Here is an 18,466-nt window from a genome sequence, read left to right as displayed (position 1 = left end):
CCATTAAGAAAATGACTGTAAAGATCAGTGGATTGATGAGGAATTGAAAAATGGTATGGTTGAGAGGGATAAAGCAAAATAAATGGCAAATAAGTCTGGCTGCACAACTGATTGGCAAACTTACTACAAATTGAGAAATCATGTGACTAAATCGAATAAAAAGAAGAAGAAACTACACTATGAAACAAAGATGAATGATCGTAAAAACCTTTGGAGCACCTTAAATGAAATTTTGGGCAAAAAGGCAAACTCAGCTCTATCATTCATTGAATCAGATGGCTCATTAATCACAAAACCCACTGATATTGCCAATTACTTTAATGATTTTTTTCATTGACAAGATTAGCAAACTTAGGCATGACATGCCAGCAATAAACACTGACAGTACACATCCTAGTATAACTGATCAAATTATGAAAGACAAGCACTGTAATTTTGAATTCCGTAAAGTGAGTGTGGAAGAGGTGAAAATATTGTATCATCAACAATGACAAGCCACCGGGGTCCGTCATCTTGGAAGGAAAATTACTGAGCATAATAACGGATGATATTGCCACTACTATTTGCCACATCATTCAATCTAAGCCTACTATAAAGTGTGTGCTGTGTTGTATTGTTCAGCTGCCAGTAGATGTTAGACTAAGTGTTGATGTTTGCGAATACTACACGCACTGTTCTGAGAGTTGAGTTGCACACCGCAAATATCAAATTTGACTACAAGTCATTGTCATAATTAGCTTGGATGTTTTGAGAATACCCACATAAAATATTCAGTGACAGTGACCTGCTTTGTCATTTGCTGTAAATATTACATTTGGTGGCATGAGTGAGAACTACTGATGGAATAAGCTTGTCCTAATAGTCAGGTTAAGTTATATGGTCTGACAGTTATTACACATAATCATATAACAAAAAGTGGATGGAAATGTAATGTAACCTTGATAACATTGAAGCATAATTATGATAATGCTGCATAATACACGCTAATGCACTTGCTAATTACTGTTCTATGTAATACACAGATAGAAATGCACACCAGCCCAGGTGGCTCTGCAGGTGTGACCACAGCTGGGTTACAGCAGCTAAGTGTTAAAATAACAGCATACTGTGGGCTATTTTAATCCTGACAAGCTGTCACATCAACTGTAAGTAGATTTATATTCAACCCAACAGTCCCTATGTTCTCCTAGGTTAAATATATATTTTTTGTGAACAGCTTTTTATTATAAAAAATAATAATTCTGGGAGGGGTTCAGATCACAGACGGGCAATAATATTTAAAAAGTACACAGATCCACCCTCCTGCACCCCATCTCGGAGACCAGAGAAAACCCTCCCCATACCACCCCTTCCCTGTGGGCCTGAAAGCAAAGAAAGTAAAACATATGAAAATAGGTCTATACATTGCCTTCAGAAAGAATTCATAGCCCTTGGCTTATTAGTAAAAGGGGTGTAAATACTTTCTGAAGGCACTATATGTTCTATATATATTCACGGTGGGAACCACACACGCGGAGATCATCCCTTCACCTACTCTGCGTCTCACAAAGACACGGCAGTTGGAACCAAAAATCTCACATTTGGGACTCATCAGGCCAAAGGACAGATTTCCACCGGTCTAATGTCCATTGCGCATGTTTCTTGACCCAAGCAAGTCTCTTCTTATTATTGGTGTCCTTCAGTAGTGGTTTCTTTGCAGCAATTTGACCATGAAGACCTGATTCAGGCAATCTCCTCTGAACAGTTGATTTTGAGATGTGTCTTTTACTTGAACTCTGTGAAGCATTTATTTGGGCTGCAATTTCTGAGGCTGGAACTTATCCTCTGCAGCAGATAACTCTGGGTATTCCTTTCCTGTGGCGGTCCTCATGAGAGCCAGTTTCATCATAGCGCTTGATGGTTTTTGTGACTGCACTTGAAGAAACTTTAATGGGAATTTTAATGTTTGTGCTTTTCTTATAATTAATTTCGGTCTTCTATTCATGTGCTGTTCTAATAACCAATTTCTGTGTTCATGCACAAATCCTCACTATCAGTAGCTGCAATTTGGCAGTACGCCCAGACCACGTTTTAAGAATGAACTAAAGATATCTCAGTTTCAAGGTCTCAGTTTAGAGAGAAAGAAGCCTTCGTGATGTATTGGTCTGTCACATGTTATGAACCAGTATTGGTCTGTCACATGGATGAAACAAAACGGTTAATTAATTAATTATGCTAAATCATGCAAATACAGTACCTTGTGAAAGTATTCACCCCCTTGGCGTTTTTCCTATTTTGTTGCATTACAACTGGTAATGGTAAAAATTTGTGAAGTAAAAAAAAAAAAAAAGGAAAAGTGGTGTGTGCATATGTATTCACCCCCCTTTCTATGAAGCCCCAAAATAATATCTGGTGCAACCAATTACCTTCAGAAGTCACATAATTAGTTAAAAAAGTTAACCTGTATGCAATCTAAGTGTCACATGATCTCAGTAATCTATACACCTGTTCTGAAAGGCCCCAGAGTTCGCAACACGACTAAGCAAGGGGCACTACCAAGCAAGCGGCACTATGAAGACCAAGGAGCTCTCCAAACAGGTCAGGGACAAAGTTGTGGAGAAGTACAGATCAGGGTTGGGTTATAAAAACATATCTGAAACTTTGAACATCCCACAGAGCACCATTAAATCCATTATTAAAAAAAGGAAAGAATATGGCACCACAACAAACCTGCCAAGACAGGGCCGCCCACCAAAACTCACGGACCAGGCAAGGAGAGCATTAATCAGAGAGGCAACAAAGAGACCAAAGATAACCCTGAAGGAGCTGCAAAGCTCCACAGCGGAGAGTGGAGTATCTGTCCATAGGAACACTTTAAGCCGAAGACTCCACAGAGCTGGGCTTTACGGAAGAGTGGCCAGAAAAAAGACATTGCTTAAAGAAAATAATAAGCGAACACATTTGGTGTTCGCCCAAATGCATGTGGGAGACTCCCCAAACATATGGAAGAAGGTACTCTGGTCAGATGAGACTTAAATTGTGATTTTTGGCCATCAAGGAAAATGCTATGTCTGGCGCAAACCCAACACCTTTCATCCCCACGAGAACACCATCCCCCCAGTGAGCATGGTGGTGGCAGCATCATGCTGAGGGGATGTTTTTCATCGGCAGGGACTGTGAAACTGGTCAGAATTGAAGGAATGATGGATGGCGCTAAATCCTGGAAAATCCTTGCAGGAAACCTGTTTCAGTCTTCCAGAGATTTGAGACTGGGACGGGGGTTCACCTTACAGCAGGACAATGACCTTAAGCATACTGCTAAAGCAATCGAACCAAAGTAATCGAACCAACAAATGCTGATGCTCCAGCTACTCAACTAGTCTAAAGAAGGACAGTTTTGTTGCTTCTTTAATCAGGACAACAGTTTTCACCTGTGCTAACATAATTGCAAAAGGGTTTTCTAATGATCAATTAGCCTTTTAAAATTATAAACTTGGATTAGCTAACACAACGTGCCATTGGAACATAGGAGTGATGGTTGCTGATAATGGGCCTCTGTACACCTATGTAGATATTCCATTAAAAACATCTGCCGTTACCAGCTACAATAGTCATTTACAACATTAACAATGTCTACACTGTATTTCTGATCAATTTAATGTTATTTTAATGGACCAAAAAAATGCTTTTCATTCAAAAACAAGAACATTTCTAAGTGACACTAAACTTTTGAACGGTAGTGTATATACAGTTGAAGTCAGTAGTTTACATACACCTTAGCCAAATACATTTAAACTCAGTTTTTCACAATTCCTGACATTTAATCCTAGTAAAAAAATCCCTGTTTTAGGTCAGTTAGGATCACCACTTTCTTTTAAGAATGTGAAATGGCAGAATAATAGTAGAGAGAATTATTTGTTTCAGCTTTTATTTCTTTCATCACATTCCCAGTGGGTCAGAAGTTTACATACACTCAATTAGTATTTGGTAGGATTGCCTTTAAATTGTTTAACTTAGGTCAAACGTTTCGGGTAGCCTTCCACAAGCTTCCCACAATAAGTTGGGTGAATTGTGGCCCATTCCTCTTGACAGAGCTGGTGTAACTGAGTCAGGTTTGTAGGCCTTCTTGCTCGCACACGCTTTTTCAGTTCTGCCCACAAATGTTCTATGGGATTGAGGTCAGGGCTTTGTGATGGCCACTCCAATACCTTGACTTTGTTGTCCTTAAGCCATTTTGTCACAAATTCGGAAGTATGCTTGGGGTCATTGTCCATTTGGAAGACTCATTTACAACCAAGCTTTAACTTCCTGACTGATGTCTTGAAATGTTGCTTCAATATATCCACATAATTTTCCTCTTCATGATGCCATATATTTTGTGAAGTGCACCAGTCCCTCCTGCAGCAAAGCACCCCCACACCATGATGCTGCCACCCCCGTGCTTCACAGTTGGGATGGTGTCCTTCGGCTTGCAAGCCTCCCCCTTTTTCCTCCAAACATAACAATGGTCATTATCGCCAAACAGTTCTATTTTTGTTGCATCAGACCAGAGGACATTTCTTCAAAAAGTACGATCTTTGATCCCATGTGCAGTTGCAAACCGTAGTCTGTCTTTTTTATGGAGGTTTTGGAGCAGTGGCTTCTTCCTTGCTGAGCGGCTTTTCAGGTTATGTCGATATAGGACTCATTTTACAAATGATGTCAATTAGCCTATCAGATGCTTCTAAAGCCATGACATAATTTTCTGGAATTTTCCAAGCTGTTTAAAAGCTCAGTAATCTTAGTGTATGTAAACTTCTGACCCACTGGAATTGTGATACAGTGAATTATAAGTGGAATAATCTGACTGTAAACAATTGTTGGAAAAATTACTTGTGTCATTTACAAAGTAGATGTCCTAACCGACTTGCCAAAACTATAGTTTGTTAACAAGAAAATTGTGGAGTGGTTGAAAAATGAGTTTTAATGACTCCAGCCTAAGTGTATGTAAACTTCCGACTTCAATTGTATACAGTACCAGTCAAAAGTTTGGACACACCTACTCATTCAAGGGTTTTTCTTTATTTTTTACTATTTTCTACATTGTAGAATAATAGTGAATCAATCAAAACTATGAAATAACACATATGGAATCATGTAGTAACCAAAAAAGTGTTAAAAAAAATCTAAATATATTTTAGAAGAGAGTGAGTTGATTGCCATCTAAGAGCCAACATGTTTTTTTTTGCGGCAGTGCTGCCTGTCAGTAGTAATCGTCTCTGATTGAGAGATTCAAGGAGCTATCTTCTTAAGTAACACAGCAGATGCAAAGCATTGAATACTTACATACATGAACTTGAAAATGATTTTTATAACTTTGTCCCAAAAGCATTTAACTGCAGGGCACTCTCACACCATTTGAAGGAATGTGCCTACCTGATTTAGGGGACACAGTGAACAGTTGGGAGTTGGGGCCATTTTCATGCTAAAACTTTTTCTTGGTGTTAAATACAGCCTGTGAACAAATTTTAAATGTATAAGGTTGATCAAATCAAATCAAATTGTATTTGTCACACACAGATGGTTAGCAGATGTTAATGTGAGCGTAGCGAAATGCTTGTGCTTCTAGTTCCGACAATGCTGTAATAACCAACGAGTAATCTAACCTAACAAATTCACAACAACTACCTTATACACACAAGTGTAAAGGAATGAAGAATATGTACATAAAAATATATGAATGAGTGATGGTACAGAACGGCATAGGCAAGATGCAGTAGATGGTATCGAGTACATGAGATGAGTAATGTAGGGTATGTAAACATATAAAAGTGGCATTGTTTAAAGTGGCTAGTGATACATATATTACATCAAGATGGCAAGATGCAGTAGATGGTATAGAGTACAGTATATACATATGAGATGAGTAATGTAGGGTATGTAAACATTATGTGAAGTGGCATTGTTTAAAGTGGCTAGTGATACATTTTTCATACATTTTTACATTATTAAAGTGGCTGGAGTTGAGTCAGTATGTTGGCACTCAATGTTAGTGGTGGCTGTTTAACAGTCTGATGGCCTTGAGATATAAGTTGTTTTTCAGTCTCTCGGTCCATGCTTTGATGCACCTGTACTGACCTCGCCTTCTGGATGATAACGGGGTGAACAGGCAGTGGCTTAGGTGGTTGTTGTCCTTGATGATCTTTACGGCCTTCCTGTGACATCGGGTGGTGTAGGTGTCCTGGAGGGCAGGTAGTTTGCCCCCGGTGATGTGTTGTGCAGACCTCACTACCCTCTGGAGAGCCTTACGGTTGTGGGCGGAGCAGTTGCCATACCAGGCGGTGATACAGCCCGACAGGATGCTCTCGATTGTGCATCTGTAAAAGTTTGTGAGTGCTTTTGTTGACAAGCCGAATTTCTTCAGCCTCCTGAGGTTGAAGAGGCGCTGCTGCGCCTTCTTCACCACGCTGTCTGTGTGGGTGGACCAATTCAGTTTGTCCGTGATGTGTACGCCGAGGAACTTAAAACTTACTACCCTCTCCACTACTGTCCCGTCGATGTCATTTCGATTCCCAGTTACATAGTTTTTCTATTTTGTCCCAAATAGAAATTGTGTGAGCAATAATAGGACCAAAGCGTAGTTTATCATTGTTTAAAGGATACATCAGTGAAGACCACCCCTTCCAGTGCAATAGGAGAGACACCATATGTATCTCCATACTCAGCCAGTGGAGGTGGAAGAATAATGTCTAAACAAATGTATGAAATGCTAATACCTGGAAATACAATTTAACGTTTGTTATGAATAGTCCTATGTCTTTGCTTCTTTGCAAGTTTGTTGATTTTATCTGGGCTCGCTTACCTTGCCATATATATTTTGAGACCGCAGTATGGATTTTAGCCCAATAGCCAGAAGGGGGAGACAATGGAAGCATTGAACTACAGAAATTCAGCCATGGCAATATCTTAATTTTAACAATAAGATATTATGTCGGTTAAAGCAACTGGGATATTTGTCTAGGTAAAATACTTCTGATGTTGCCTTCAGTTGGAAATGTCATTATTCTATAGCAGGGGTGCACAACTCAGGCCCTCAAGTCCACAAGGGCTGCACCACGTTCAGTTGCCAAACATTGACGAACGTTGCAGATAGAAAAACCATAGAGCCGACAGGATTCCTTGTTCTACATAACATATTTCCATCTTCCAAAATCATGAGTCCCGCTGAACGTGCAACTGATTTTAGTTTCTACCTGGTACTTTATTGTGACTGGCTGGAGAGTGCGCACACCTGTTTCAAGGTAGAAATCAGTCCCAATGAAAATCTGCATGCGGCACCCATGGAACAGCACAACGTAGCCTTGGGCTATACCTACCTTTTTTTACCCCTTTTTCTCCCCAATTGGTAGTAGTTACTGTCTTGTCTCATTGCTGCAACTCCCGTACAGACTCGGGAGAGGCGAAGGTCAAGAGCCATGCGTCCTCCGAAACACAACCCAACCAAGCCGCACTGCTTCTTGACACAATGCACATCCAACCCGGAAGCCAGCCGCACCAATGTGTCAGAGGAAACACCGTACACCTAGCGACCTGGTCAGCATGCACTGCGCCCGGCCCGCCACAGGAGTCGCTAGTGCGCAACGAGACAAGGATATCCCTGCCGGCCAAACCCTCCCTAACCCGGATGACGCTGGGCCAATTGTGCGTCGCCCCATGGGCCTCCCGGTCACGGCCGGCTGCAACAGAGCCTGGGCTCGAACAGAATCTCTGGTGGCGCAGTGGCCTTAGACCACTGCGCCACCCGGAAGGCCCTGGCTATACCTACCTTTAGACACCTTTTTACAAATTAAGTGGTTGTAATTAACAAACACTGACATTTTATTTAATAGAAACTATATTAGACGACTTCAGTCTCCAGGACAATACAGGGGATGTACAGTCGTGGCCAAAAGATTTGAGAATGACACAAATATACATTTTCACAAAGTCTGCTGCCTCAGTGTCTTTAGATATTTTTGTCAGATGTTACTATGGAATACTGAAGTACAATTACAAGCATTTCATACGTGTCAAAGGCTTTTATTGACAATTACATCAATATTTGCAGTGTTGACCCTTCTTTTTCAAGACCTCTGCAATCCTCCCTGGCATGCTGTCAATTAACTTCTGGGCCACATCCTGACTGATGGCAGCCCATTCTTGCATAATCAATGCTTGGAGTTTGTCAGAATTTGTGGGTTTTTGTTTATCCACTCGCCTCTTGAGGATTGACCACAAGTTCTCAATGGGATTAAGGTCTAGGGAGTTTCCTGGCCATGGACCCAAAATATCGATGTTTTGTCCCCGAGCCACTTAGTTATCACTTTTACCTTATGGCAAGGTGCTCCATCATGCTGGAAAAGGCTTTGTTCGTCACCAAACTGTTCCTGGATGGTTGGGAGAAGTTGCTCTCGGAGGATGTGTTGGTACCATTCTTTATTCATGGCTGTGTTCTTAGGCAACATTGTGAGTGAGCCCACTCCCTTGGCTGAGAAGCAACCCCACACATGAATGGTCTCAGGATGCTTTACTGTTGGCATGACACAGGACTGATGGTAGCGCTCATCTTGTCTTCTCCGGACAAGCTTTTTTCCGGATGCCCCAAACAATCAGAAAGGGGATTCATCAGACAAAATTACTTTACCCTAGTCCTCAGCAGTCCAATCCCTGTACCTTTTGCAAAATATCAGTCTGTCCCTGATGTTTTTCCTTGAGAGCAGTGGCTTCTTTGCTGCCCTTCTTGACACCAGGCCATCCTCCAAAAGTCTTCGCCTCACTGTGCGTGCAGATGCACTCACACCTGCCTGCTGCCATTCCTGAGCAAGCTCTGTACTGGTGGTGCCCCGTTCCCGCATCTGAATCAACTTTAGGAGATGGTCCTGAAGCTTGCTGGACTTTCTTGGTCGCCCTGAAGCATTCTTCACAACAATTGAACTGCTCTCCTTGAAGTTCTTGATGATCCGATAAATGGTTGATTTAGGTGCAATCTTACTGGCAGCAATATCCTTGCCTGTGAAGCCCCTTTTTTGCAAAGCAATGATGACGGCACGTGTTTCCTTGCAGGTAACCATGGTTGACAGAGGAAGAACAATGATTCCAAGCACCACCCTCCCTTTGAAGCTTCCAGTCTGTTATTCGAACTCCATCAGTATGACAGAGTGATCTCCAGCCTTGTCCTCGTCAATACTCACACCTGTGTTAATGAGAGAATCACTGACATGATGTCAGCTGGTCCTTTTGTGGAAGGGCTGAAATGCAGTGGAAATGTTTTTGGGGGATTCAGTGCATTTGCATGGCAAAGAGGTACTTTGTATTAATTGCAATTCATCTGATCACTCTTCACAACATTCTGGAGTATATGCAAATTGACATCATACAAACTGAGGCAGCAGACTTTGTGAAAATTTACATTTGTGTCATTCTCAAAACTTGTGACCACGACTACTCCTAGGACAAGCAGACTGTGAAATATCTCCATTTCAACCATTGTCATGTTTGCAGCTCTCCGTCAGCTCTCTGTCTTTGCTGTTTCATCAACTCAGTCAGCGGCTTCAGAGAGACGAGGGAGTGGAGAGGTGAAAGAGAGCGACCGCGAGCGCATGTTTTATTGATCAAGCGTGGGAAGGGAGAAAGCAAGCGAACATGGGAATGAAGTATGGCTCCGCTGAGTGGTGGGAGAGGTTTGCAGAAAGTAGGCCTATGATGAACTCGAGGCGCAATAGCAGAGGTCTCAACGAGGTGGCGAGAGTAGGGGGGAGAAAAGCATGTGCGGACATGTGTTCAATGTTCAAAGGAAATAACATATAGCCCTTTAATATGTGAAACATTTTAGTATAACCTTTAGGGTGCCTGTAGTGACTGGGGAGGTTTAGGCATACTGCAGTTTGGTGGTCATGCAATGGGTTTTGAGGCCCTAAAGTAAATATATACTGAACAAAATTTAAGCAAAATGTAAAGTGTTGGTTTCATGAGCAATGGTAAATTCAATGCACAGAGATACCGTGATGGGATCCTGGGGCCCATTGTCGTGCCATCCATCCGCTGCCATCCCCTCATGTTTCAGCATGATAATGCACGGCCCCATGTCGCAAGGATCTGTTCACAATTCCTGGAAGCTGAAAATGTTGGATTGCCATGTACGACAGCGTGTTCCAGTGAACGCCAATATCCAGGAACTTCACACAGCCATTGAAGAGGAGTGGGACAATATTCCACAGGCCACAATCAACAGCCTGATCAACTCTATGCGAAGGAGATGTGTCGCACTGCATGAGGCAAATGGTGGTCACACCAGATACTGACTGGTTTTCTGATCCACGCCCCTACCTTTTTTTAAGATACAGTATCTGTGACCAACAGATGCATATCTATATTCCCAGTCGTGGAATCCATAGATTAGTGCCAAATGAATTTATTTAAATTGACTGATTTACTTATATGAACTGTAACTCAGTAAAATCTTTGAAATTGTTACATGTTACATTCTAACAAAAATATAGTGTAACTTAAGGATGTGAAATGTAAACACCAAAGCGTGTTTTAACTCAATACACCCTAAATGATAAGATATTTGTAAATATGTATGCATGTAGGCTATGTATTATAGGTACTTAGGTTTAATAGGTTGTAGTTTAGCAGTTATTCATTCATTTTAGGCCCATTAGTAGTTGTACAAAACATTTTATGCTGTTAAGGTAAGATTTTATTATTATTTCATTATTATTAACCAGTAGTTGCCATATTATTATTGTTATTAAGTATAGTTTTTTCATTTTTTTTTTCATTTGGATACTTGAAAACAAGATGGTGCATATCAAGAGATTTCATCCCGCAAAATGTTAAATAAATAAATACTGTAGAAAAATGAGGGGAAAAAAGTCAAATTCATACTTAAATGCTAATATGAAATAGGCTAAATTAATTTGTCTATTTTGCGTTTTTGGTCAATATTACATATTTGTCAATTTAGTGTATTTTCATCCAAGTATCAGTTTAAAATCTTTTTTTTTTTATTACCACACATTTTTACTATTGAAGACTGTGTAATAGTTAACCCCACAGCCTGTTAAGTCCTAGAAACATCGAGATATATATGGTGTTGATGTAGAAAATATGAATCTAACTCTAATCCTTTCATAATAAACAAAAGCCTAAAAGGGTTACTTTGTTCCCCACCCTGGTCTCCCCTACCTGTGTGTGCCTGCGTGTGTGTGTGTGTGTGTGTGTGTGTGTGTGCGTGCACGCCTGTCAAGTTAAAGATGTTGTGGTGTACAGGAAATACACCTGTTACCTACCACTGGCTAGTGTTTTACTGTAGCATCTGAAGATGTAGGCGGTTTTCCCAGTGTTTTTGTAAGGAGGTAGATCAGCTTTAACATGGCAGATCGATTATAGCTTCCATCAATGTAATTGTCTGTATCATTTCCAATCCCCCATATCATTTTTTGCAAAGATATATATTTTCCCAGTGTTAATTGTGTTAACAGAAATGCACAGCTGCTACCAAGACTCCACTGACACTGACAATCAAACAACATGTCAAGCTACCAAGAGAGATTGTGAACCCACAAAAACATTTCTAATCAAAGGTTGTTTTGCAGAGTTTTCTGATTTTGTCATGCATTTGGTATGGAAGACTGTGTGTTCTACCTAGCTGGGACACAGGGAATGGTTATTCATGGGGTCACACAGAAGTTGGCTCAATGTGAATGTAATAACATTGATGAGAACTGTGGGAAAGCAATGCCCCTAGGCCACAGCAGGGAGAAGTTGTCGAGGACCTTGACAGATTCTGTGACAGTCAGATCTCAAGAGACATTTAGTAGCCTAGGATGACTGGTGTTGGTTTTGTTGATCTGTGCAACTCTAGATGGGCCATCTTCTATTTTCAGGGGTTTTGTGAACATCCAGACATTCTTAGTATTGAAGTTGCTATACTGATTTATATTATTATAATTTATACATAATAAATCCCTCCAGATTAACTAGTTTATTAAATAAGTATTATTATGAATTCACTGTTACAATGCATTCTAATTTACAGTATTTCTTGATGGTGGAATAAAAAAAAAACTCAAGGAAAAGTTGATTTGGATGAGCCAAACATTTAGTAAACACCATCATAAGAACCATGCACTTTAGTACTCACATGGCCTGTCTTACTAAATGCCCTCTTGACCTGCATTCCTTAGCTCTCCTCTCGTTTCAAAACACTTAGATTATAGAATGATTCAAAATAATTTAAAACAGATCTTTAAAAAAGGATTACTCCTATATATTACATTTATATGTTGACCACAAAATGAGTGAATAACATTTAATTAAGCAAAAACCATCCATTGGCTCCCGATATGACATTGTGCTTGTTTTACAGTACAGGTTGTTAAATGAGGATTGGCCGGCGAGTCGTTGGTGAGAAAGGTCCGTCACAGAGTAGAGAGAGAGGTGTGTGCCTCACTCGTTCACAGAGTCCTTTGGGGCAAAGAGGGGACACTGCTAGGCGTAGAAGGTCTCCACTTTGACTGCTTGGCAGAACATCGTCATAGAGAAGACCAAACCCAGAATCTAAACAAAGGGAACACATACACAACCAAAACCCAATGTGACACAACTACATCATCAATAAAGTGGTCGTGTCTGAATACCCATACTTGTGTCATAAATAGTAGGTTGTTTGAGTATTCAAAAAAATATATAAAAAAGGTTTGGGTATGGGACATTTAGAAAATCGAGTATACTTTAATAGCCCATATTTCATAGTAATGTCGGCTTTGACAACAGTTGATAATCAGATATGGGGATTTGCTACCGAAATTAACCAATAACGCGAGACAACGCAATCGTGCAAGACGCATTCTCAGTATGAGAAAATATAACGTTTTCTAGTATGTGTTTTTTTCCTATCTAGTATGGTTTAAATGCCAGGCTCATTTCGGCTCTTCATCCAGTAGAATTCCATGCACACTTTTCCACAAAGTTGGGAAGATGTGGGCTGCGAGTGATTGGCCCCAGTTCTTTTCAAGTAGCCAAACGACAAAACTAGGCTACTTAATTGGGAAGATGCCAAATAGCGAAGCTTCTGCGGTGGTGTTCAAATGTAGGCTAAGTGGTTTTTGTTCTCCTTAAAATTCGCACGAGTATTGCGTTGTAAGCAACATCTAAATTGGCCATGGATGGAGATAGTGATTTGGACTTGTGGTTTTACTTAATTATCCGTACTAACCAATAATTATAACTGCGATTCTGATCCAACCCATTAATTCATACATTGTTGTTCCCCTGACCTGAAAGGATGAAAGTTCAATATGTAGCTAGATGTAGAAGTCATGAACAGAAGTTAGGCTAGCAAGCAAGCATTTTAGCCAGGTAGCCGAGGACAACAAAAAATAAAAGCGTGTACTGCATGACAGAGTGATAGACAGTTTCGTCAACATGATGGAGAGGAGGATGGCATTAGCGGTTCTCTACAAGTAGGGTGAGTCAACAGGTTTTTCTACACACACACAGAAATCAGAACCATGGACAGCCACATCACATTTAGCTTACGTTGATTGGACTAAATTGTTTTTGGTATATTTTAGTTGTCACTATTAGACTAAGCACAGGTGATGTTGATGTTAAAATGTTGAAGTTGAAGTGGTGCTGGAATAGTGCAGGCAGATCCTGTTTCTTTGCGACAGTTGTTTAGTGGTCCAAAAAATGTTGGAAACATTAACTTGTTTGACCATGCTGTAGGTCATGTAACTAACTGTACATGCAATATGCTTTGTGGACTTCACTGGACAGAGGTTGCTATATTTTGTGATAAAACAAAAGGTGTGGTTGAATGTATTTGTATTGTTTAGCCCTATATATCACAGTTGCAAGGCAAATGAATTAACAGGTTATAGAGCAAACAACGCAATTATCACAACACAGGTTGCAGTCGTGGCATACTGTATACTTTTTACTACGCTATGTGCTAAATAGTATGCAGTTTAAGTGTGTAGTAAGCTAGTATGGGTATTTGGACAAGACCAGTTTCTCCATTGAGAATAAAAGGAACAACCTCATGAATTTGAGTTGGAATTCACTGTAATTGTTAATAGAGGCCTACTTTCAAATCATCTAATTGCTTATCAATTATTAGTGATATTAGCCTAGTTCCAGATCTGTTCAATATGTGCTTTAACCAACTCTGACTTTTGTTGTCCTGCCATTCAGTCTGACCCCAATGCAAGCTAAAGTAAACATTCACATGCACAGATATTTAGAATGGAGTCTGTATAGCAAAGTTGGAAAAGCAGATACCGATCTTCTGGTGCCAAGCTAAGATGTTATGGTTCCCTGTTAATAGACATCACTATAAAATGCTACCCACTGAAACATAGGCATTCAAAGCACTTTCAATGTACACTGAAGAGTACAATTGTGTCACCAGTGTCTGTACCTGTGTGAGTGCCGTACACAAGGCAAATATCCACAGGGCCACCAGATTCTGTTGTATCCAATCCTTCACCCGCTCGTAACATGGCTGTGGAGACACACAGGAATGGAAACAAAAGTTTTACAGCACATTATAACATTAACATCACATTAACCCACATTTATAGCATGGAGTGCCTAAGTGTAGCCTACAGCAGGATTGGGGTACATTTCATTTTCCTTATGGTGCTAGTCTTGGTAGACTTACAAGATTATCGGGCCCACAGGCCCTTCTCTACACCGCCCAACACAAAGTGACACATCCTCCCATACATGCCTTTTACTCTGCAAATCATCTCCTTGTCATGTTAGCTAAGTGGGTCCCATATGGATGCCTTCAAAATCCCCCCCTCTTCTCTGAATAAATGTTCCCTGGGATAGCTACAATCCCTATCTATCACTAGGGGCGGAAGGATGGGAGTAACTTGCAGATGGTACCATCGCTCTGTGCTGGGACAACATTTAGACAAGCGAACGAGCTGAATTTTTCATGGCCAACACAAACAGGATATACACTTAGGTGACGTCACCTAAAGTTTCTCCAACTCTCCCTTTTGAACATTCAAGAGACATTACGTGAAACACAGTGTCAATGAAAAGGATGATGTACCACTAGACAAACACAAGTCTTCACGTATAGAATTGTGAATAGTTTACATATCCTCAAAGCAGCTAAAGTGGTTGTTGTAATAATGAAAGAAAGTGGCATAGACAACGGCAGACAGCGATGGGACTGGCACAGAGTACATGAGCCTGGCATGGTATACGGCAGAAAGAATTTATGCCTCACAGTCTTTAGCACTGCTGTTTTTCAGTCTTCCCTTATAATCAGGGATTTAGACCTGTGACACCAGTTGAGTGGATTATTTCACCAAACAAGGGTATTAATCAAGTGATTATATATTAATTAACTACCAGGGGCAAAAGAAAGAAAATCAGCAATGCTGCTGCAGACCTCAAGGCACAGATTTAAAAACCCCATAGAGTTGATTAACATAATAAAGAAATCCCCATCAAAATCTGTCTAAGCTAGAGATATGTTTTTTTGTTGTATGGGCTCAATCCACCACATACGCCCATGTTGGCCTTCCGCATCAGCGGTGAAAAGTGACAGGGATACAGAGCTGTTTGTCAGACCAGGAGACGAAAATGCCTGTAACACTACAGAGGTTTTCTTGAGAAGACCAATTTTTGGAAATTGTTTGGGCTACAAACTATGACCCCAGTATCGAAAGCAGAGACTCTCATGAACACGTTGGTGTTCTCTGTGTTGTTCTACGACCCCCACAAGTGTCACAGGACTCGTCTAAAGGTATCCCGGTACCGGTTAAAAAAAGGTTTTGTGCCCCATAAAAGGGTTAAAATGTGTAAAAAATACATATAAACTCAGCAAAAAAAGAAACATCCTCTCACTGTCAACTGCGTTTATTTTCAGCAAACTTAACATGTGTAGGGCCTCCCGAGTGGCGCAGTGGTCTAAGGCACTGCATCGCAGTGCTAGCTGTGCCACTAGAGATTCTGGGTTCGAGCTCAGGCTCTGTCGCAGCCGGCCGTGACTGGGAGGCCCATGGGGCAGCGCACAACTGGCCTAGCGTCGTCCGGGTTAGGGAGGGTTTGGCCGGCAGGGATGTCCTCGTCTCATCGCGCACTAGCGACTCCTGTGGCGGGCCGGGCGCAGTGCACGCTGACACGGTTGCCAGGTGTACGGTCTTTCCTCCGACACATTGGTGCAGCTGGCTTCTGGGTTGGATGGGCATTGTGTCAACTTAACATGTGTAAATATTTGTATGAACATAACAAGATTCAACAACTGAGACATAAACTGAACAAGTTCCACAGACATGTGACTAACAGAAATGGAATAATGTGTCCCTGAACAAAGGGGGGGGGGGGGGTCAAAATCAAAAGTAACAGTCAGTATCTGGTGTGGCCACCAGCTGCATTAAGTACTGCAGTGCATCTCCTCCTCATGGACTGCACCAGATTTGCGAGTTCTTGCTGTGAGATGTTACCCCACTCTTCCACCAAGGCACCTGCAAGTTCCTAGATTTTTCTGGGGGGAATGGCCCTAGCCCTCATCCTCTGATGCAACAGGTCCCAGACGTGCTCAATGGGATTGAGCTCCGAGTTCTTCACTGGCCATGGCAGAACACAGACATTCCTGTCTTGCAAGGAAATCATGCATAGAACGAGCAGCATGGCTGGTGGCATTGTCATGCTGGAGGGTCATGTCAGGATGAGCCTGCAGGATGGGTACCACATGAGGGAGGAGGATGTCTTCCCTGTAACGCACAGCGTTGAGATTGCCTGCAATGACAACAAGCTCAGTCTGATGATGCTGTGGTGACACACCGCCCCAGACCATGATGGACCCTCCACCTCCAAATCAATCCCGCTCCAGAGTACAGGCCTCGGTGTAACGCTCATTCCTTCGACGATAAACCCGAATTCGACCATCACCCCTGGTGAGACAAAACCGCGACTCATCAGTGAAGAGCACTTTTTGCCAGTCCTGTCAGGTCCAGCGACGGTGGGTTTGTGCCCATAGGCGACGTTGTTGCCGGTGATGCCTGGTTAGGACCTGTCTTACAACAGGCCTACAAGCCCTCAGTCCAGCCTCTCTCAGCCTATTGCGCAGTCTGAGCACTGATGGAGGGATTGTGCGTTCCTGGTGTAACTCGGGCAGTTGTTGCCATCCTGTACCTGTCCGCAGGTGTGATGTTCGGATGTACCAGTCCTGTGCAGGTGTTGTTACACGTGGTCTGCCACTGCGAGGACGATCAGATGTCCGTCCTGTCTCCCTGTTGCGCTGTCTTAGGTGTCTCACAGTACGGACATTGCAATTTATTGCCCTGGCCACATCTGCAGTCCTCATGCCTCCTTGCAGCATGCCTAAGGCACATTCACGCAGATGAGCAGGGACCCTGGGCATCTTTCTTTTGGTGTTTTTCAGAGTCAGTAGAAAGGCCTCTTTAGTGTGTCTTAACGACCGTTCCACAGGTGCATGTTCATTAATTGTTTATGGTTCATCGAACAAGCATGGGAAACAGTGTTTAAACCCTTTACAATGAAGATCTGTGAAGTTATTTGGATTTTTACGAATTATGTTTTAAAGACAGGGTCCTGAAAAAGGGACTTTTCTTTTTTTGCTGAGTTTATATTATTTCATTCTGTGAGACTTATATATATTTATATATTCCTGAGCTTTCTTATATCTCCTAGATATAGGATAGACACTTATTCCTTATGACACACCTTATTCCTTATGACACATTTTTTGACTATCTGTTTTGCCATTTAAGAATGTGTTATTCACTGGGATTCTATGGGCTAAGGCCCATAGGGTTAAATACACCTTATATTTGAATATGCCTTATACCCCAGATATAAGGCATATGAGAACAGGTAGTTATCCACAGCAGAGCAGTGTTTCCCAAAGCGTGGGTCGGGTTTTAGCAAAAGCTCAGTGGACTGTGGGTGGATTGTCTGAGATTTATCACAGTATACCGTAATGTTTTGTTTAACTGGTTGGTCACAAGGAAGGTTTTTGGACCAAACAATTACATTTGGGCAACAAAAACAACCAGATAACATTTGGGAACAACTAGTGTGCGCGTATGTGTGTTGGAGAGAGGGAGAGAGTATGTGTGGGAGCATGTGTGTTTGTGTTCGTGTATATGTGATTCTGTGCATCTTACCGCGGTCCACCAGGTCCCTGGGTTCACGAGGCCACAGTTGTCGCTGTACTCCAGACAGCAGGAATCGGGCACGCGGCTGGCATTGTAGACCTCAAACCAGTCCGTATGGTTGGTCACGCCACAGCAGCGGAACTACACCAGACAAGGACACTGAATGTTAATGAACGAACAGAGAGGAAAACCAAAAATGCTACACACTAAAACCATTCTGCATGATTCATGAACAGAGATCGTTCTCTGGCACTTCCATATGTACGGTACCAGGCAAAAGTTTGGACACACCTACTCATTCTGTCATGATTGCTATC

General features: G+C 41.7%; 1 protein-coding gene across 3 annotated transcripts in view; it reads right to left on the bottom strand.

Moving 5' to 3' along the window:
- Positions 1–11,971: 11,971 nt before the first annotated feature.
- LOC106587084 (tetraspanin-4) overlaps positions 11,972–18,466 on the bottom strand; it is a 109,596-nt gene continuing 103,101 nt past the window's right edge. For 2 of the 3 annotated variants that reach the window (XM_014175024.3, XM_045708307.2), the window contains 3 exons: positions 18,159–18,290; positions 14,426–14,509; positions 11,972–12,561 (listed from right to left, as the gene is read on the bottom strand). In XM_014175024.3, coding sequence (XP_014030499.1) covers positions 12,493–12,561; positions 14,426–14,509; positions 18,159–18,290 — 285 coding nt within the window. In that variant the 3' untranslated portion in view covers positions 11,972–12,492. The remainder of the gene's footprint in view (positions 12,562–14,425; positions 14,510–18,158; positions 18,291–18,466) is intronic. The other variant, XM_045708308.2, reaches the window with a different exon arrangement.

This window comes from Salmo salar, chromosome 26 (genome assembly GCF_965601325.2).
Source record: "Salmo salar chromosome 26, fSalSal1, whole genome shotgun sequence".
Classification (NCBI taxonomy): Eukaryota; Metazoa; Chordata; class Actinopteri; order Salmoniformes; family Salmonidae; genus Salmo; species Salmo salar.
The sequence above is the reverse complement of the archived record's forward strand: the minus strand, read 5'-3'. Positions and strand labels throughout refer to the sequence as shown.